The sequence below is a fragment of the Larimichthys crocea genome, chromosome XVII (genome assembly GCF_000972845.2).
Source record: "Larimichthys crocea isolate SSNF chromosome XVII, L_crocea_2.0, whole genome shotgun sequence".
NCBI lineage: Eukaryota > Metazoa > Chordata > Actinopteri > Sciaenidae > Larimichthys > Larimichthys crocea.
The window spans coordinates 14,020,337-14,041,910 of NC_040027.1; the positions used below are offsets into that span (position 1 = coordinate 14,020,337).

The following is a 21,574-nucleotide window of genomic DNA, read 5'->3' on the forward strand; positions in this document are numbered from 1 at the left end:
GTAGTGAACAAAGTATATTATGTGTATTTAACTAAGTAAAAGTAGCAACTCTTCCACTCTAAAAATACTCTAAAGCCCTGCAGTCAAAATGTAACTGAAACCTGCAATAACTGATTTTGTTCGGTCACTTGGGGGCAGCAGAAACAAGTTGTGGACACAGTGTTAACACGGTATCACACAGTGTATCATCACAGTGAGCAAAGCAGAAGTACTCCATGTGCAGCTTTTTTGTGTTATGTTTTTATACAGGATATTATTGGAACATATGCATCCAATGAAACAATCCGAGGTTGAACTAGTCACTACCAATTACATTAATTATTATTAATACAACCTGTGATGAGTGGTTACAAGTCAAAAGGCTTTAGATTGACCGTGAGAGGGTAATTGTTTTTTTAATGTGTCTGTTTATTATCTGCAGTAAAATGTGAAATACATAATCTAAAATATAAATAAAAAAGAAGAAAGTGTCCAAGAGAGCTGCGTGCCTGATGCTTTGTGTGCTTACAGTGACTCCCAGTGTCCATGTGCTTTACTGCAGACATGCAGTGAATGTCAAGAGAGACAAAAGGATGGTAATTAAAGCTGCGCATCATATCCTTTCAGTCAGCATGACACATTTGTTTATTTATTTATGTATTTGGAGTCTCCTCCATACAATCATAGAGCTACTTTTAGCATAATAGCTTGCTCTCAATAACCTCTGAATGCACTCAGTTATTGTAAGAATGTGAATATATTTGCATCTCTCCCTCTCAGTGTTCAGGACAAACTAAATGTCACACTTGGTGTAAAACTCTACATCAGGCTGGAATGCTGGCAGAATAACAAACATCTCCTCGGCACCATGAGAGCAATGCACATGGATTAGATAATGCATAATTTACAGGGCCCTATTGCAGAATGAGAAGGCAGGGGCTCGACTACCAGCTATATATGCCAGGTTTGATTTATGGTTTATGAATATGATTTAGAGATTGTTGCCATGTCTCGGCCTCCATCAAGACGCAGCTACTGCAGCAGCTGCAATTCTTAGTTTTCATGTTACACTTTGACTTCTGACACATGCTATATGCATATCTTTGGATTTAGATTTATAATTTAGGTAAGTTATGATACTGAGTGTTAATAAAAAATGTATGAATAAACAGCTCTGCTCGTGGTTTGTGTTCAGCATACAGCAGACAGAGGCAGGGACTCATCTATGGAGTAATAGCTCCATTACCTTTATGATGTTTTAGCCAATAGGTGACAGAATGACACACTTTTCACATATTTCCTAAATAAATAATATATAAAAATGTCAATATTTGTTTGTGCTTGAAATACTGTTATTTCTTTCAATGCTACTCCTCTACATAAATATTTAATTTCATATTCCAGTGTATTTTTTTGGCTACTACGACTTGGCAGAGATTTCACATGCATTACATAATATGATGAGTTGTTATAGATTATACCACCAAACAGTATATTAATTAAGTCAAATTGACACCAACACAAAATAAAAATTCTGCTATCACAGAATACACGCTCGCAGGACACATATTTTGTCAGATTTTTATTTACTTTTGGTGCTTCAAATACATTTTGTTGATGATACTTCTGTACTTTTACACAGATAAAAGTTGGAGGTAGGACTGGTAATTGTAATAGAGTATTTGCACATTGTGACACTGATATCATGTGATGGATCTTGTGTTTTTGTATTTCATTAGTAGTTTCTCTAAATATAAAAATATACTGTATCTTGCACATTTTCTTTTACACCAGTATTAATTCATTTTCTTATTAAAGAACCTAGAGGTTGTCTTTCACTATAATTAAAGTGTATTTATGGGATTTTTGAGAGCATAAATTCTGCTAAAATAAACTGCTATTTGACTCCAGATCTCGCTTGGAAGTGTTGTGAATATCGTGTGGATGAATGAAAACAGATTCTGATGTTTCTGAAAGTTATTTAAATTCTCGTCAAGTTGTTTTAGATCATCTTCGGTGACACAGGACCGACGATTCAGCACCGATAGAGAGAAGAAACACACTGAACAAAAATATAAATGCAACACTTTTGTTTTTGTTCTCATTCTTCATGAGATGAACTCAAAGATCTAAAACAAGAACATTTTCTATATACACACACGATAACAATTTCTCTCAAATATTGTTCACAAATCTGTGTAAATCTGTGATAGTAAGCACGAGATAATCCATCCCACCTCACAGGTGTGCAATATTCACACACACAATAAAAGGCCACTCTTTAACGTGCAGTTTTGTTTTATTGGTGGGGTCAGAAAACCAGTCAGTATCTGGTGTGACCACCATGTGCCTAATGCAGACATGCTCAGTGGGTGACATGTCCAGTGAGTATGTTGGCCGTGCAAGAACTGGGATGTTTTCAGCTTCCAGGAATTGTGTGTACAGATTCTTGCAACATGAGGGGATGATGCCTTATGGTAGAGAAATGAACATTCAGTTCACAGGCAGCAGCTCTGGTGGACATTTGCACGCTCTCTCAAAACTTGCGACATCTGTGGCGTTGTGCTGTGATTAAAACTGAACATTTTATTGTGGCACACCTGTGCAATAATCATGCTGTCTAATCAGCATCTTGATATGCCACACCTGTGAGGTGGGATGGATTATCTCACTATCACAGATTTGTGAACAATATTTGAGAGAAATTGTTATTATTGTGTATATAGAAAATGTTTTAGATCTTTGAGTTCATCTCATGAAGAATGAAAGCAAAAACAAAAGTGTTATATTTATGTTGTTCAGTGTAATTGTGCTGCCAGATCTCGCGAGAGTTGGAGTGTGCCGCTGCTGAGACAGAGACCGGTCTCGGACAGTTAGTTAATTTCCTCCTGTTTTTATCGGTCTGACAAATTATATTTTAGTGTCAGGATGTTCAGATTAGATGTGGCTTGTGAACAATGAGTGTAATATTTACTTCAGAGACTCTGGGGCCAAAGAATATCTCATAAACTGAGCTCACGTTTACTTCTGGCTAAACCGACGTGACACGGACACAGGACGTCTCTTCGGTAAAGAGTCTCTGTTATAAACCGTTTTTGGGGAAACACACCGACGATTCAGCGCCAGAGACGGTGTAAAAAGTAGAAGATCGTTGTAGAAGTAGCATAAAGACTCACACTTCTCCTATAGGAGTCAATAGACCCGTCGTTACGTGAGACACGGCGACGGGAAGTGACTCTTCAGTGAGGCGTCTCCGTTATTTACCGTCTCTGGTCTATCTCTACAGGAGGGAAGTTCGGTTCTTTTTAGGGAGTCGGATCATTTGACTCGGCTCACCAAGAAGAGCCGGATCTTTCGGCTCCCAAACGGCTCCTTGTGTTACCACTTATACCTTTTTTATAATTCAGCCAAATTTAGCGCTGTTTTGACTTGTATGTGTACACATATCACACATATATTCAACACATTAATATACATATACATTAATCAATATACAGTGGTCCCTCGTTTATCGCGGGGGATACGTTCTAAAAATAACCCGCAATAAACGAAATCCGCAAAGTAAGTTTTTCAATTATTATAAATGTTTTATGGCCGTAAAATCCCTAACCACACACTTTTATACACTTTTTTACGCGCATTTTGTACAGTACTCCCTTAGTTAATCAGGAGGCAGAACACGTGCGGTTCTCCCTTAGCCAGTTTAGGATGCAGAACACAATGCGCGTTCATACTGTACAGTACGCTGTAAAAAAAAGCATGCAAAATGACACTAAAAAAATCTGCGAAACAGCGAGTCCGTGAAAAGTGAACCGCGTTATAGTAAACACGCATTGTGTTCTGCGTCCTAAATTGGCTAAGGGAGAACCGCACATGTGTTCTGCGTCCTGATTAACTAAGGGAGTACTGTACAAAATGCGTGTAAAAAGGTGTATAAAAGTGTGTGGTTAGGGTTTTACGGCCTTAAAACATGTATAATAATTGTAAAACTTACTTCGCGGATTTCGTTTATTGCGGGTTATTTTTAGAACGTATCCCCCGCGATAAACGGGGGACCACTGTAAAACAAAAAAAATCAAAAACAATGCATAAATTAATGTTGATGAGCGGGAAAATATTTTCATGAAAGTGGTGTGTTTCTCCCAACATCAAATACTTTTGCACCTGTATTATATCTTGTCCTGTCCATCCCGCCCTCTGCAGTTCTTAATAGATGGTTACGTGTTTACATATAATTTCCCCCTGAGATTAGTATTTCTGATTCTGATTGGAGTGTGATTGTTTATTCTGAAAGTTAATAAACACACTAAAAAAAAGACTCGTTTCTTTGAACCGGCTCGTTCACGAACGACACATCACTAGTTTGACAGCCCCCGCGTTGCATGTCGGGGTATATCTGTTGTTTACAAGATGGTGGAGGATGAAATAGTGCTGTGACTCAAACAAAAACAACAATCAGACTTTCAGACTTTCTGTCACGCTTCAAACTCGCTTCAGCGACGTGTCGTTGAACATCGTTCAGCGTTTTAACGGGACCGGCGCAGACTCGAGCGGCTGGATGTCGTCACAGCAGCTCTCTGACTGACAGCACGTTTTATTTTTTGCACTGTCACTGACAGACAGGCAGACAGACAGAGCGACAGACAGGTACAGACTGTATCCCTGATCAAAGGTTAGTAACGTTACATGAAGCCGAGACATAAACACTGAATCTGACGGTAATCCGTGCTGCCTTCACGTCCTGTATTTGATAATAACACAGATGAAACACACTGCTGTCCACTGTGGACTCTAACCAGGCTTAATATATTCATGAATAATTAAGTAATATGTAAAAAAAATACTTAAAATATACTTTACAGTTTAATTTCATGCAACTTTTAGATGTATACTTTACTTAAATATCTCCTTCAATGTTAGTTTATAACATAAGGGAGTGTATATAATATATAGTCCACTTAAAGGTGCAGTGTGTCAGATTTAGTCTGTAGATATTAAGCTAATAAACATATAACCCTAATAATTTATATTTTCAGGTGATTAACCAGGCTTAATATATTGAGCAATTTAAGTAATATGTAAGAATTACTTAAAATATACTTTACAGTTTAATTTCATGTATAGTTTACTTAAATATCTCCTTTAATGTTAGTTTATAACATAAGGGAGTGTGTATATATATATATATATATACCACTTAAAGGTGCAGTGTGTCAGATTTAGTCTGAAAAATGTAACCCTATAATTCATATTTTTAGGCGATTAACCAGGCTAATATATTGAGCAATTTAAGTAATATGTAAGAATACTTAAAATTACTTTACGTTTAATTTCATCACTTTTAGTGTATAGTTTACTTTATCTCCTTTATGTTGTTTATACGTAGCTCTAATATGTAGGTGCAGTGTGTCATTTAGTGGTGTGTTGTTCTGATTGAACACCCCTCACGTCACCCCTTTTTTTCTAGAGCCAGTATTGGTTTGTCATTCCGGGCTACTGTAGAAACATGGTGGTTCAAAATGAAATGGACCCCCCACAGTCTGTAGATATTATGTTATTTGGTTTCATTCTAGAACGAAAACTAGAATAAAACATAAATAATTTGGTTATACTCGCCAAATGCTTTCTACAAAAAAGTAAATTCTCAAATAACCCACGTTTACTTTGACTCTTTAAAACTTATGAAACAAAGAAATCCCTATTGCTGTATGACAGTTATCAACTTTACTTTTGATTATCCCCTATAAGAATTTTACTTTATATGTTGTTCTGTTAACCCTGTTTTCTTGAATGTAAGAAATGCTACGTTCAGTCTGAAAGCAACAACTTCTAATTGTATTTAAATATGCTTATTTATTGTATTTTGCAATAAAGTTTAAAAAAATAATTTAAAAAGTCAGTAGAAATTAAGTGCTCGGTCTAAGCTAATAAAATATATATATAATATATATAATAATTAATTTTCAGGTGATTCTATGCAAATCAGAACATCAAACCAAAGTTTTTTTTCTTATATTTTAATTTAATTTTTATTTTAGACGAATAATCTCATTGAGACACATAGTGTCAATTTTCAAAAGAGAGACCAAGATGTGAGGCTGCACCCCCAAATCTGACAGATTACCCTTAAAGAATCATAAATTAAAACCAGTTACATACTGTAATGCTGCAAGGCCAGTTCAGCTGATCCGAAAGAGAAAAATCAAAATGCACATTAATAAGAAGATATACTTTATTTATACCTCAATGGGGAAATTCTTTTTTCACTCTATTTTATTTTGACATGCTTTCAGCAGTTGTGGGGGATCAGTGCCTTGCTCAAGGGCACCTTGGCAGTGCCCATATTTTTGGTCCATGTGGGACTTGAACCGGCCACCCTCCAGTTCCCAAGCCAAGTCCCTATGGACTGAGCTACTGCCGCCCAAATGTGTAATACTGTTTATGATAAAGTTTTGACCAGTGAGGTCTCCGTACGCACGGTGTCATCAACAGTTGTTACTAGTGTTACCCGAAATAGGCATAGACACTCCTTAAGTTGCCTAAAAATAATAAAAATATATAGATAAATTAGATCAGATGATAATGTAGCCTGACATCAGATATCTGCGATATCCAGCAGCTGTTATTTAATATAGGCTGTTGTTTTTTTTCACATTATTCAAGTAAAATTTAACATAATTGCTCAATTTCTCTCTCACAGGACTGTAAATTGGACCTGCAGGACGATTCCTGAATCCAGCCGAATGTAAGTCGACCTGCACACAACGAGTAGCTAAACTAATATCCATGTTTTTTTTATCTGTGATTTCCAACTCTGTGTCGTTATGTCTTCAAAAGAGCCTTTTAAAACAAGAACATGTGTCAGTTCTTGTTCTGTATTCAGCTCTGTTTTTATTATTTGCATTGCATTGTGTTTTATGCTTCTTTATTCCTAACCATAGATGACTCATGAGTCTGACTTTATGTTTAAATATCCTATGCAGGAACAGAGCGGCTGCAAAGCATCTAATTGAGCGCTACTTTCGGCAGTTAACTGAAGGCTGTGGAAATGGCGACTGCACGAATGAGTTTTGCGCATCATGTTGTGATTTTCAACCTTTGGATAACAATTCAGCAGCTGCCAAAGCGCTTGAGCTGTTTAAGATTAATGCCAAACTCTGCAATCCTCACCCGTCCAAGAAAGAAACTGACGCCGCGCAGTCAGACTCCTGTGAACACGAAAACACTCATCTTGACGGTAAGATGAGCAACGCGGACCTCTTTCCCCTCAAGGAGGATTTCTCAGGTACTGTGTAACTGACTCGGACTCTTACTGACTTTGAATCAGTTCACTGTGTTAATTCAGATTTCACTTTTTTCTTTCCAGATGTTCACTATCTCACAGAGAACACAGTATGTATGATCCTGAGTTCCTGCGAGGAGAAAGGGGACTACTCCGCTCTCGTCCGCATCATCGGCAGGATTTTCTCCAACGCTGAGGCCCTGATGAAGTGCTTCAGGAAGGATGAACCCAACGCTACTGAAAACCATGACTCTTTTAAACCAACCGATGCGGACAAGCACGAGAAGCAAAAGTCAGAGGAGATGGGTGCTTCCTCTGCAGCTGCTTCACCAGACGAGGGTGCTAACGAAATGTTCGACCCTTGTGAGGTTACGGTGGACATCTGCGCTGTGAGGAGGGTCTATGACAGACTTCTGAACATCGACCAGGTGGAGGCAGCTCTCGTAAACGCAATTATTTTCCTCACTCCGAATATGGAACTTGACCTGGAGTACCTCGATGTGTACGAAACAAACCCCGATTACCTGAATATCTTCATCATCGTGTTGGAGAACAGTAACCTCCACAGCCCAGAGTACCTGGAGGTGGCATTGCCACAGTTCTGCAAAGCGATGAGCAAACTGCCGGTGACTGCGCTCGCCAGGCTCTCAAAGCTCTGGTCCATGTACGGTCTCCAACACACCCGGCGTATGATGGAGACCTTCCAGCAGCTCATCACTTTCACAGTCATTAGCAATGAGTATGACAGTGAAAATTTGATAAATGACGATGAGACGGTGGTGGCCGCGACCCAGTGTTTAAAAGTTGCCTTCTACGCGAGTCTCCAAGGTGGCATCGTGGATGTGGAGCACAACGACGAGGACGAGGAAGACACCGAGGTAGACGAGATCACCCTGCATGAGCTGCTAGGTGAGGAGCAGCTCTATAAGAAGGGCCCCCGGGTCGATCCTCTGGAGAAAGAACTTGGTGTCAGATCTATAGACGGCATAAAACCGCTCATCCCCTTTGAGGATTTTATTAACGAGTCAGTAAACGAAGTGGTGGAGATGGACAAGGATTTCACGTTCTTCAAGGTCAACGCTGAGACCAAGTTTTCTTTCCAGAGCTGCCCCTTCATTCTCAACGTCATCACCAAGAGCCAAGGACTGTACTACGACAACAGGATCCGAATGTACAGCGAGCGACGCCTCACGGCCCTCTACAGCATGGTCCAGGGCCAGCAGCCAAACCCTTATCTTAAGCTCAAAGTACGCAGAGATCACATCATCGACGACGCCCTCGTCAGAGTGAGTTACAATATGTTACCATCACACGTGCACGGGATGTCACATTGAGGCTCAGTCCTGCTGTAGTTGTCACTGAATTCAATCCCCCCTCCTCACCCCTGTGTTGCAGCTGGAGATGATCTCCATGGAGAACCCGTCTGACCTGAAGAAGCAGCTGTTTGTTGAGTTTGAGGGGGAGCAAGGTGTAGACGAGGGAGGGGTTTCAAAGGAGTTCTTTCAGCTGGTGTTGGAGGAAATTTTCAACCCTGACATAGGTAATACACTTAGATCGATACCACTTTCTTATAGCTTAATATTACGACTTGAAACAGAGAAACGACTCGCCTGGCTCTGTCCACAGGTAGAAAAGTCTGACTAACAGAACCTCTGAAACAAATTAACGGTATATGAAGGTCTGTTTCTTGGCTAGGTGCACCAACTTTCTGTTCTGAGCTGCAGCTGTTAAAGACAAGACTGAAGGAAATGTTTCGCCCAGAATTAAATTATAAAATTAAAGATATACCATATAATCTTTGTGCTAAGCTGTTAACTGTAACTTCATAAAAATATTGCTCTTTTCTCTCTGCAAGGAAGTCACTTCACAAAATGTCTAACTATTGCTTTAAGTATTGTATTGTTCCTTACATGTTTTTCTCTCTTTCTGAACAGGGATGTTCACCTACGACGACGAGACAAAACTTTTTTGGTTCAATTCATCCTCACTGGAGAATGAAGCTCAGTACACTCTCGTCGGACTCGTCCTGGGGCTCGCCATTTACAACAACTGCATCCTGGACGTACATTTCCCGATGGTTGTCTACAGGAAACTCATGGGCAAGAAAGGGACCTTTTTGGACCTGTCAGACTCACATCCAGTACAGTAACTTTCTCCTAAGTTAATATGCAGTGAAAAATGATAACAGTTCTGTGTTTCCAAATGTTTTGGTGATATAAAGATGGTACTGGTAAAATCAAGAAAATTATGCAGCATAGTAAAGTTTTCAGAGTTGCTGGAAACAAACCACAACATTTTAGGACACGTTCTGATTTGCTTTCTTGCCGAGAGTTTAGATGAGAAGACTGATACTACCTCTCATGTTTGTACCGTACTATAATGTAAGGCTTAAACCAGGCTGATGTGAAGCTCAGAGTGCGGTGGCTCTGGCTGCCGCTGCGTCCAGGCTCATCTAAAAATGGGAAAAGACGTGGATCGTGGTTGGAGTTAACGTGTGCTGACGTTCGAGGAGCTGCAGTTTCTGGCACTTTCATATTGGCTTTGGCTACAACCAGGAGACTGTGAGCATAAAGAGTGGCTGCAGGGGGCAACATGTGATGAGACTCTTAAGGATACGTCTTTCTACAAATACTTCCAGCGCATAACCTCCCATAAAACTGTAACTTGTCGTTTTTTTGCTCTTTATTTTTGTGCAGGTTAAACAAAAACAGATGTAACATGAGTTTTAGAGGTGGATTACACAACAGTCGTCTGGCCGTAGCTCTATTTAACAGACAGACATGAAAGCGATATGAATCTTCTCACCGAACTCTTGACAAGAAAGCAAGAAAGAAATCTCCCAGCTATTTATTTAACAGCAGGTTCTTCTTTATCTTGCAGGTTCTCTACCAGAGTCTGAAGGAGTTGCTTGATTTCACTGGCAACGTCGAGGAAGACATGATGCTCACCTTCCAGATATCACACAAAGACCTTTTTGGAAGTCCTGTCTTATATGACTTAAAGGAGCAGGGAGACCAGATCCCTGTTACTAAGGAGAATAGACAGGTGAAGTCCTTTTTTAAAATCACAACAGTGCACTGTGTAATGGTTCAAGAAAGAGGTTAGAGTCAGCAAAGAGCTGCATCGACCTGTATCTGGTAGTGGCAGGACAGTGGTTTGACAGTGGTACATTACATTATTTAATTCTAAAGGCAAGAAGCCAAGGTTCATGTTCACTTCATGCAGTTATGAAAGTAAATACTGAGAAGTTGCTTTGCTGTACATTTAACAGCTGTGTTCTGCTTTTTATGTCCATAATTTACAGGAGTTTGTGGACCTGTATACCGAGTACATACTGAACAAGAGCGTGGAGAGACAATTCAAAGCCTTCAAGAAAGGTTTCCTAATGGTCACAAATGAGTCCCCGCTGAAATATTTGTTCAGACCTGAGGAAGTGGAGCTGCTTATCTGTGGAAGCAGGGTAAGGAAACAAACCTTTTATTTATTTTTTGACTTTGTTGTAGCCAGTTTTATGACTGACTCTATGAGTCTCTTGGGATTTCACAGAAACTCGACTTTGAAGCACTCGAGAAGACAACAGAGTACGATGGAGGTTATAGCAAAGATAGTCAAATCATCAAGTAAGTCATCATCTTAAAAACACGTTTTACATACAGAGGCAGGTTTTATCCACCCGATCATTGATGTTTAAAGTTGTTTTTCACTGTCTGCACGCAGAGATTTCTGGGAAACGATCCACTCGTTTGGAGAGGAGCAGAAGAGATTGTTCCTACAGTTTACCACCGGCACAGACAGAGCGCCGGTCGGCGGTCTTGGCAAATTAAAAATGATCATCGCTAAGAACGGCTCCGACACAGACAGGTACAGAACAGTCAGCTTTCTGGAGGTTTTATTTAGATGTTTTCAGCACTTTTGTCCCAGAGAGCTGTTTCAAGCAGGGCATTATTTCTGTACTTTTGACATACCTTTAAAATACACCAATTATCTATCTTATCTGTCACTTCACGTTCATCCCATTTTTAATGCTCTTTCTTTCAGGTTACCGACCTCTCACACCTGCTTTAATGCGCTGCTCCTCCCAGAATACTCCTCCAAGGAAAAACTGAGGGAAAGACTCCTTAAGGCTATTACCTATGCCAAAGGATTTGGGATGCTGTGACAGCTCCACAAAGAAAGTTGTCTGTGACGGCATTTTAACAACAAAAACAAAACAATGAAAAAGGGAGTATCACAAAAATGAAACAAAATGCTGCAATAACCCTGTGCCTAACCAACCCTTAACAGTCATACTCCACGGTCGGCCTTTCACTCTGAGGTCTTTTGAAAGCTAGTTTCATATCAGTACGTTAGTTTCCCAAAGAGTTTAACATGGCACTTACTTATTTTTGTCTTGTGTGTTTTTTGTTTCCGGGCAAACATGAACAATATTTATGATTTGTGAAACTGTGAAAGTGCACTTATACACATGATTTTAGTGATTGCCAGCACATACAGTATATTTATTGACTTAGTTTGAATTTTCTTATGTTTTACAGCTCTTCACGGCGTAGTAGTGTTCAGTCCTCAGGCTGTCTTCCCACAATTAAGCGGACTGAGCATAATGGTGCTCCTCGGTTATGATTGTCATTGAAGAATATTGAGGTGAAGCCTTTTGTATTACTGCTAACACAAATAGCCTCTCTGACAAGCTTCGATTTAAATCCTGTCAGAGTGAGAACAAACTCACCGCTAACCTAAAGGTTATTTTAAAGTATTTCTGTGTTGTGCCTGTTGTATTACATAGAAAATGAATACTGCGTGTCGTGAAGCAGACGACCTGACCAGGCGGTGTGGTTTTCGATAGCTTGCAAAGGTTTCAAAATGTACGTACTGACTGGTCGGTTTAGACTTTCACATCCTGAAAGAAGTGTTTCTCTTCCCTTGGTTTGTTTTGCTATTTAGTGTTTCTGATTGCACATTTGTGAGTGCAACTGCCAAATGTGCAATGCCTATATAATGAAAAGAGTCACACGAAATGTTTTATTTGGCCAAATATCTCAGGTACATAAAGAATGTGCAGATAATGTGAAACTCTGATGTAAAGCCAATGTTATGCAAAGTAAATAAAGGTGTAAAAATACATAAAATTTGTCATTAATATCCACTAAACAACATATGATGCCCAACTTAAGGCTGCTATAATCTTGTTTTAACCATAGGCTGTATAGAATAAGGATATCGTATCCCGCAGGTGAAGAAGAGCTGTTTTGAAGCTCAGCATGTGGTGGCTCTGGCTGCCGCCTCCCAGCTAATCTAAAAATGGACTGAATGAAGCCTGGTTGCTCAAACAAGCCACCTGTAATGGCACATACCTGTCAATCAAAGTGGTTGCAGTCTGCATAACTTTAAACCTTAATATAATTTGAACAGGTGACTTCTATAAAAATTCACCCTCAGTACAGTTGTCATGAACGGGGAAATTAGCTACAGAGACCAAAACTGTTTTTGTTGTACCAGGCTGTAAACATGTTTATTTCTGCTGTAAGCCAAATGAGTCCTTATGTAGCTTCATATGTGTCATCATGTGTTTTGTTTGTGAAGTTCGCCTTTATTCACCTTTAAAAAAAATCAGTTAATGGAGATTTAAAAGCCTTGAAAACTTAAAAAAATTCCCAGGTTCTTACTATGACTAAAAATAGATCCTACATAAGCAGAAACAGTTTGGGTTTTATCATATTGTCACTTGGGTTGGTGTTAGTTGGAAGAAGTACTGACACAAATCAAGATTTAACAACATTTGAATGAAAATCTGATGACGTTGGGTTGTTTGATCACTGTCAATCAAATCACAAACACTTGAAGAATATTTGAAGACTCACTGAGAAATATATATTACAATACTCACAGAACTTTTCTTCAAAATGAAAATCTAGACACAAAGAGTTTTGTTATATGAACATTTTAATTTTTATTCACATGCAACGTTGCAATTTACAACTGATAGTGTATGCCGATAACTTATAAACAAAACTGAATTTGGGTTTGTACACTCACATACAGTATCAAATGGATATTGCAGCTGCATTATTATGTATTGTAGTTCATACTTCACAGGTTGATCAACATATTTTCTGTCAATACTGATCAAAAAAAATCATTCCTCAATATTCTAAGGCTATGAAAAGCCAGTTTTCTTTGCATACATGAGTGCTTCTGATCAATATACTCAGGTAGTCGATCATAGCGTACACACAAAAAAGATAAAGGTATTTTCTGTATACACTGTACACAATTTGACACGTTATGATGACAAGAAACAGATGTATAAATAGATATAAACATGGGCCTTTGAAAAGTGTCACTACTATTCTAAATGAAAAAAATCCCTTTGTTTCTGGTAAAGTTCTCGGGCGTCTCTCAGATTACTGCACTTTTTTGTCTTTGTCGGCTACCACTTCTGTCAGGTCCTCTGGTCGTACGGATTTCACTTTGGCCTCCATCTCAGTCACCCTCTTCTTCATCCTCGTCTGGCTGGACGTTAACTCCGCCATCAGCCTCGCGAACTTGGTCTGCATGTCGTCCAGATTGCCCTGTAGTTTGATAATCTTCTCCTCTATGTCTTTGGGGTCGGCACCGGCGTTGGCGACTGCCTCATCAATCAGGTTGTCTTTCATCAGAATGGCTTTCCCCTTCTCCTCCAGAGCTTTTTTGGCATCTGGATACTCAGTGAGAGCTTCCATCAAGTCGTCCTTGGACAGGGCAAAGAGATCAGAGTAGCCTACGCTTCTGATGTTGGCTGTTCTCCTGTTGCCAGCTTTACTGCCCTTGATACCCAAGATACTGATTTCTCCAAAGTATGCGCCATCACTAAGCACTACAAACTGAGTAACTCCATCATCAGCCACCACGGCTAGCTTCCCTTCCTTGATGATGTACATCTCCCTGCCAATATCTCCCTTCTTACAAATGTAATCTCCAGGACTAAACACCTGTGGCTGCAGCTTCAGCACCAATTCAATCAGCAGCCCGGCTTCACAATCTTGGAAAATACGCACTTTTTTCAGGGTATCCAAATGGACGTTGATGGCAATCTCAGCCCTGAGCTTGTCTGGGAGGTTCTTCAAGACTTCCTTCTCATCACAGGTCTTCTTCTCAGTCCACAGGTAGTCAAACCATTTGATGACTCTGGCCTCCAGGTCTTTGGTGACCTTTCGAAACTGCATGTACTGCTTTATGGAGTCGATCTTCGCCTGGAACTCAGCACGAGAGGCATTCATGTTGGAGATCATGGCACCAACATTACCGACAATACTAGCAAAGATCAATACACCGGTGAGGAAGTCGGAAATGACAAAGAGGAATTCAACATCCTTGACTGGTGGAGGTGTCTCTCCAATGGTAGTGAGGGTTAGTGTGGACCAATACAAGGAGTAGATGTACTTTCTGGCCAAACGACCATACTCCGGGTGGCTGATATTGGGATATACCCACGTGTCAGATCCAAAACCAATGGTTTTCGAAATGGCAAAGAACATACACGCATTCCAGTGGATAATAACAAGGATGTAAAGTACGAGATTGCTGATACGAAGTACGTTTGGGAAGCTGGTTCTGGTTTCAGTCCGCTCGAAGAACTCAAAAAGCCTCGATATTTTGCAAAGACGGTTGAATCTGAACTCCGGGTTGTTGAATCCAAATTTCAGAAACAGCAGATCAGTGGGTATCATTGAGATCATATCGTATTTGAACTGAGATGTTGTTCTGTATTTACTTCTCAGTTTTTTGGCATCTTTTACCAGCAGACCTTGTTCCAGATAACCTGAGGGACAAACACAAAATTAGGAGCCAAATCCAAAAACTACAATGGAGTACACATATAAATTCTGTCTTGAGATATTTTCAAGAATCCAACCTGTTCTTGATCTGACAAATGTGTCTGCAAGGTAGAGCGCATCTGAGCCATAGTCCAAGACTATCCAGAGGGTTGTGTATGTGTCCTGGAGTTCATTAAAACAGGCTCTAGAAGATAAGCAGAACATGTTTTAAATGTTCTAAACGTCCAAATGAGTGAAGATTTAAGGCATGTTGAATGGAAAATACCTTGTCACAATCATCATCAGGTTATAAAATACCGGGGCTGCGATGATGGACAGCCATCTGTAGTACTGGTCTGCGGCTGGATCCATAATCCAGATTTCTTTCCTAAAAACAACACATTACTTAATGACGCAGGATTTTGTACACAACACACATTTTGTTTCCTCTAATTAAATTTCCTAGTCCCATTTGACCTATATCTAACTGTATACTTACGGTGGCGCCTCTTTCTTTTTATCATCTTTTTTATCATCTTTCTTCTTGTCATCTTTCTTCTCGTCCTTCTTCTCGTCCTTCTTCTCGTCTTTCTTCTCGTCTTTCTTCTCATCCTTCTTCTCGTCTTTCTTCTCGTCCTTCTTCTCGTCTTTCTTCTCGTCTTTCTTCTCCCCGTCTTTTTTCTCCTCCTCTTTTTTCTCATCTTTTTTAATCTCCTCTTTTTTGTCCTCTTTTTTGCTACAGACCACAAGTTTAGATTTTTATGCTTGTAAAAAACAAAATAAAGACGGAGGTGGTCTATGAGGGGCTGTCAGAGAGAGCTAGCAGACTACACATACGAGGCTCTAATGGAGGTTTCAAAAATTTGTGATTGAAGGCTTTGTTGGGAGCTTTGGTGCAGGTTGTACATTTGTCCATCAGATGGCAACATAACACAGTAAGTTTGCATATCTTCTTTCAGTTTAAACCACTGTTAGTTAACTATCAGTCTCTACATTACATATGCAAATATTCCTGATGGTTAAATCTGTACAACCCACATCATAACGTGTAACAATAAAATCCCACAATCAAACAAAGGGACAGAGGTTTTATCCGCAGGAGGAAACACAATGAAGGACATGTTGTTTCAAAGGACTCTGTGCTATCAACTATGCTATGTATACCACATTATCACAATGCTACTGATGTCCAACATAATCCATGACTGATTTTTCTATTCTACTTCTATTTTGAATCTATTTTCTGACACTTACTCGTCTGTGTTGTTGCAGTTATTCATGTTGTAAGTAGCTAGCGGCCACTTACTGGCAAGACTTTGGAAAGAAAGAAATTAATTAAATTAATTTTTGCACAGTGAACCTTCACAGTGTCAGACAATAAAGCTCTTTGTGAATTGTGTCATGTGTCCCTGTAAAATTATTAATTTACCTCTGATAAAAAAAATCTGTTTTCTTTTTTTAAATCTTCTCTTTTCCCTTCCGATAAAAACACTAGTACGAGGTGTGTGTTTGGATTTCTTAGAGAGGGAGGTTTGTGCAGCAGCCAACAATCAGTTTTTAAGTGATCCAATCACGTTAAGGACCTGATTCGAGTCTCTCTCTTAACTAAGCCCTGTCCACATGTATGACACAATATTAGCGCTAAAGATGACGTATGTGGGGTCATTTTCGTCTGTTCCGGCCAGTTTGACGCATCACATTGAGACATCACGAGTTGTTCCTCAGATTATTTGTCCTGTTCAGTGGGTTTGTTTGATTTCTCAAACAATGGAACCGTTGTTAGTCCAGAAATCTTTTATGCACTGACCATCGGCAGCGCAGCTACACAGTCCGGTACTTTGAGAAGAGTTAAAACCGGGGCTACGGTACTTGACTTGTTTGTAGGTACATGAAGATGTTTCACCTCTCATCTAACTCTTCTCAAAGAAAGACGAGCTTTCACTTTTACTTACTTTCTCTTACGGATTGTGTCGTTCTGGCCCACAGACTGGGCATTGCTCTCTCGACTGGAGATGTCTTTGAGCTCAGGGCCTCTGAAGCGCTCCAGGAAAGAGTCATGTCTCTCTTCTGCTGCAGGGTTCGCTCTGTGAGACGTCCAGTTCCACAGCATGAAGAAGAAGTAAGAGAGCCTAGAGGGTTAGCAAGAGGCAAAACGGGACAAGGTGACACCCGTCTAGTCTAGGGATCAACTATTCACAGAATATGTAAATACCAATGGTGGAGAAAGTATTCAGATCCTTAAGTATCAGTATCAGTTGGAGGCGTTGCTAGTTTATCTACATTATATATAGTTAGATATGGAGTCTGTGACGGTTCTCAGTCGTCCAGGTCATCTTTCTTTAAGAGGAGTTAAATCTGGGGCAACTGGACTTGGTTGTGGATCCGCAAAGATGTTACCTGGGTTTCCCCATCAGTCAGAACTGAAGAAGCCTCTTGGATGAGAGATGAAACACCTTCACGGATCAACAACCAAGTCCAGTTTCCACAGATTTAACTTCCTCATTCAGAAGTTACAGATCTGGTTTGTTAACTTCCTTTAGATAGTTACGACCGGTGGTTCTCAAACTAGCGATAAGATTGCCTCAATAGGTCAGAAGATGAATCCGAGGGGTTGCAAGATGATTCATGGGAGCAGAGAGAGAAACATTTCTGTCTATGTATTAATTTTTTTAGACTTTGGACTAAATATTTGCTTCTCTGTGACAGCTATTTGATGTTTTTCATAAGAGGTCAGAGGCTAAAAAGGTTGCAAGTGTTGAATTCAACCCCTAACCCTAAAATTACCGTATGTTTTTATGTCACATCCTAATCTGAAATGTAACTACCTGACCAATACAGTGGAGTAAAAGTACAACATTTCACCTTGAAATATAGAGGAATTAAAGGAATTAAAGAAGAAAGTTGAATAAAATGGAAGCACCCAAGTTAAGTACCTTGAATTCTTCTTGAAAGTACACTACTTGAGTAAATGTACTTTCCACCAATGGTAAATACCAACTACCATAGAAGTACTACTATACTACTACTATAGAAGTTACCTGGCCATTGCCCCAGCACCTCTAAATGAGCCCCTGTGGGACTCTGAAGACAGTCCTCTCTCAGAGATGTCTTCACAAGAGACAAGAGAGTGAGCCCTGGAAGACAGCAGGTGAAAAGCTCAAGATCATCAACATATAAGATATACCACTAAGGTACAAAAAAATGTGTCTTCATGGTGATTATCAGACCTGCTGTCTCCATTTTCAATGACAGCCAGCTCTTCATCAGGTGTGTTGCTGGACAAACGTTGTCTGGTTAAAAGGGACTTCTCACTGCAGACTTTTGCCATGTTGTCCTGTCCAGCTCTGCTGGCCTGTCGCACACAGATACAGAGAAAAACACACTATTATTACAGCACATTACATTAGCCAGAAAGCAAAAAGCAAAAACAAATTATTCCCCTCATGAGAGCTCTGTTGTTTATGTGTTTACTGAACGCCACTTTTCACTGTCTGTCTAAGAGTAGCACCTAAAAATACATCCTCATTATGTCTTTAACACTAAACAGGATCAGTGCCCTCTCTCTGTACGATGAGCTGTTTTTTTTCAAAATAACTAAGCTATGGCTTACAGGTCGACAGTAGTTGCTATGTTCAGTCATGTATATAGCAGGTTAAGTCTATTAGAGCGCCACTTAAAGAACAGGTACAACTGTACGAGGCTCAGGGCAGAGACTACTTTAAGTTCTAGGTAGAGTCTGAGGAAACCGCCAGATCATCCTGTAAAGTCTCGTGAATGTATATTTTTGGATGGATTTTAGACTTTCTACCCAAATCCAAGTATTAAAATAATAAATTCAAATAATAGACTCTTTGTCGACTGGTAAATAATGACTCACTGATCTCTGGGGAACACCAATGGTTGTAACACCTGCACACATGTAGATTAGTGCTAATACCAGGGAGTTAACCAACCCCCACTAAATTTAATGACACTGACAATCAAGCAAGAAGCTGAGTGCTTTAAGGGTGACGAGAGGTAAAACCAACGATGTGCCGGGACGCGAAATATGAGTTACAAAATAATCTCTGAGCCACACAGTAGATTTACTGATCCTGAGATTTATAATGAACTGTAAGGGGAGGGAAGGTTATTAGAAATTTGTTGTGATTGTAATGTGATTTATTTATGTTTTTCTATGTTTTACTGATGCTTCCTTTGTTTCAAATATGGTATTAAGTCACAGGCTAGAGGATGATGGTTCAGAAATATTGAAATGAGTATCACTTCCTGCACTGTGGTGAACATATTTACCATTTTAAATCACACTGAAACTCATTTTAAAACCTATATGATGATTTGCACGCAGTGAAAATGTACAACACAGCACACAGATGAAATTTAAACACAGTGATACAAAAAAGCCAATGACTTTATGTCCAGTATCTAATTAAAATAAGTGAATTTATGCACAAGCCTGACTATGAGTATAACGACAATCCTTCTCCTCTGAGTGATGTGATTCAGCATGTCTTTGTTTAATTGTAGGTGTAAAATGAAACAAAAATGTTTAATGATTAATGTTATTTTTGTTCCTGGAGATTAGTTGCTCAGCTGCATGTGGGTGTCAAGACCCACTAAGAGGCTTGAGGCTTGCAGTTAGGTTGTATATTCATCAGGACACCACCTTCTCTGATGTACTTTTTTACCCGCAAGAGCTCATTATCATCATTAAATCCAATTTTAAATGTAAATGTATTTGTTGATTATTAATAGACTGGCCCTTGACTCTTAACTGGATGAAGACTTATCTTCATCTAACCTAAATATTCATATGACACTGGAATATCTTTAGTTTTAAAATATGTGTCTCCATGGATCAATATGTTTTTGTAGTGTTGCTGTAAATCCACATTTTTTGGACATTTTTAAACAATATTCAGACCTTAAAAGCTTTAATTGAAATTTATTTTAGCATCTCTGACAATGAACTGCAGAACATCTGAGAATCAAAGTAAAAAAAAAAAAAGATAGACACCGACAGATTTATAAAATGAGATATATTTTCCTGAAAAACTATCAGAATAATGTTGTAAAGTCGTGAAATTGTGATAATTACTGTATTCAAACTGCACATCATCAGAATAAATGCTCACCTGTTTGACGCCTTCTCACACTGAGTTTTGTAAACCGACCAAACCAGCGATTCCCCTCTGTTTGCTTCCATATAATCCCATCTTTAAAACATAAATGTGATCTGTTTCTGATCTCCACGAGAATATTTCCGATCCCTTTTTTTGTCCCAGTGCAGCGTCACCAAAAATATCGACGCCGGCTGGTCATTGCTGGTTTCAGCGGCTCTGCTGGATGAAGGCAGTGAGGAGTGACTGAGCTCCCAGCAGGTCCCAGATCAGACAAGGGGAGGAGACCTGTGCATCACTGTACCTGCCATCACTGTGCACAAAACGCAGACACAAACTGCGGTTCATTAGTTCCTGCAGATAATATACAAAATATTATATGAAAAAATCTATGATGAGTTTAACCAACAGTATAAAAGCTAAAATAACTCCACCTCAACCAGATGCACCATTAATAAAACATTAGTAATAATCAGATATGTAGGTAATGAGACAATTCTCTGCTATTTATAGTATATTTGACATTTTAAATACATTTTGCTCAACTTATTTATGTACTTTTGTACTTTTAGGCTGCGTATTTACACTGTGGAAGAGAGATATTCAAGGATGTGCAGTACTTCTTCCATTGCTTGTTTCACATAATCTGGACCAACCAAACTTTTTTTTTCTAGCATTTAGTCACTTTTAAGTGATCCAACATGCATACCCGTATACTTGAAAGGGGTATCGGGTATATTCGTGTTACATAAGCTGCTATAACAATGGAATTTCCTCGGGTAATATCAATGAAGTCTATTGCATTGCGTTGTATCGTATCGCACATATCGTATCGTACCTATCGTATCGTACCTATTGTATCGTACATATCGTATCGTACCTATCGTATTGTATCGTATTGTATCGTACTGTATTATATGTGCTCAGCAAGTTTATTTATCAAATTATTTCTCTTCCACACTTTTATATCCGTTCAGCACGGTAATGTTTGTGTAGCATAAGGGAAGCTGCTCTGAACAAATTGCCACCAGTGGGATTAAATAAAACTGTTTTGACTTTTGAATGTGAACATGCTGCATCCACATGGCTTCATACCGTACTATGAGAACTATCACATTAATTAGAGGTCAGTCACTTTTTGAGCAGACTGTGAGGGAGCGTCTACATCTACACTGTGTCTGTCTGACCACAACAGCTCAGCACCACCCTCCACATCACCCGAAGGCATAAGGTTAAAAGAGAAATCCCTTGGCAATATACGGAGCTGCGCCACTAATCCCAGCTTAGATTTGAGTGCCTATTTCAGCCGCCTAATATCCCCTCATGGACGTGGTCACTTAAAGATATGTGGGCACTTTTGAAGAACATTTTGTGCCTTCTTTTATATTAAACTAAATTAA

At 39.4% G+C, this 21,574-nt stretch overlaps 2 protein-coding genes across 3 annotated transcripts; one reads left to right on the plus strand and one right to left on the minus strand.

Moving 5' to 3' along the window:
* Positions 1–4,356: 4,356 nt before the first annotated feature.
* On the plus strand, positions 4,357–12,382 carry ube3a (ubiquitin protein ligase E3A). The gene is made up of 11 exons (XM_019275380.2): positions 4,357–4,651; positions 6,680–6,724; positions 6,963–7,264; positions 7,346–8,547; positions 8,657–8,801; positions 9,196–9,401; positions 10,142–10,306; positions 10,566–10,721; positions 10,808–10,881; positions 10,979–11,122; positions 11,300–12,382. Coding segments are annotated over exons 2-11 (2,517 nt in total). The 5' UTR covers positions 4,357–4,651; positions 6,680–6,722; the 3' UTR covers positions 11,421–12,382.
* An 843-nt stretch (positions 12,383–13,225) lies between these two features.
* Positions 13,226–20,426, minus strand: cnga3a (cyclic nucleotide gated channel subunit alpha 3a). Of its 2 annotated transcripts, none has more exons than XM_010752910.3 (9): positions 20,190–20,426; positions 18,282–18,406; positions 18,093–18,188; positions 17,007–17,138; positions 16,309–16,368; positions 15,554–15,790; positions 15,341–15,442; positions 15,153–15,259; positions 13,226–15,059 (listed from the first exon to the last, which is right to left on the minus strand). In XM_010752910.3, exons 2-9 carry the CDS (start codon positions 18,380–18,382, stop codon positions 13,663–13,665), a joined length of 2,232 nt encoding a protein of 743 aa, XP_010751212.3. In that variant the 5' UTR covers positions 18,383–18,406; positions 20,190–20,426; the 3' UTR covers positions 13,226–13,662. The 2 variants fall into 2 exon arrangements, with proteins under 2 accessions (XP_010751212.3, XP_010751211.3); XM_010752909.3 differs by having other exon boundaries at positions 17,007–17,183.
* Positions 20,427–21,574: the final 1,148 nt, after the last annotated feature.

What these genes read in the sequence shown, in the direction of transcription:
- ube3a (XM_019275380.2), top strand. An exon ending in CCTCAAGGAGGATTTCTCAG is followed by an intron (nt 7,265 to 7,345) that starts GTACTGTGTAAC and finishes TTTTCTTTCCAG; the next exon opens with ATGTTCACTATCTCACAGAG. An exon ending in TCGACGACGCCCTCGTCAGA is followed by an intron (nt 8,548 to 8,656) that starts GTGAGTTACAAT and finishes CCTGTGTTGCAG; the next exon opens with CTGGAGATGATCTCCATGGA.
- cnga3a (XM_010752909.3), bottom strand. Translation starts at nt 18,382, where the DNA reads ATGGCAAAAGTCTGCAGTGAGAAGTCCCTTTTAACCAGACAACGTTTG. An exon ending in AACTGCAACAACACAGACGA is followed by an intron (nt 15,791 to 16,308) that starts GTAAGTGTCAGA and finishes TGTGGTCTGTAG; the next exon opens with CAAAAAAGAGGACAAAAAAG. An exon ending in ATTTGTCAGATCAAGAACAG is followed by an intron (nt 15,060 to 15,152) that starts GTTGGATTCTTG and finishes TTTGTCCCTCAG; the next exon opens with GTTATCTGGAACAAGGTCTG.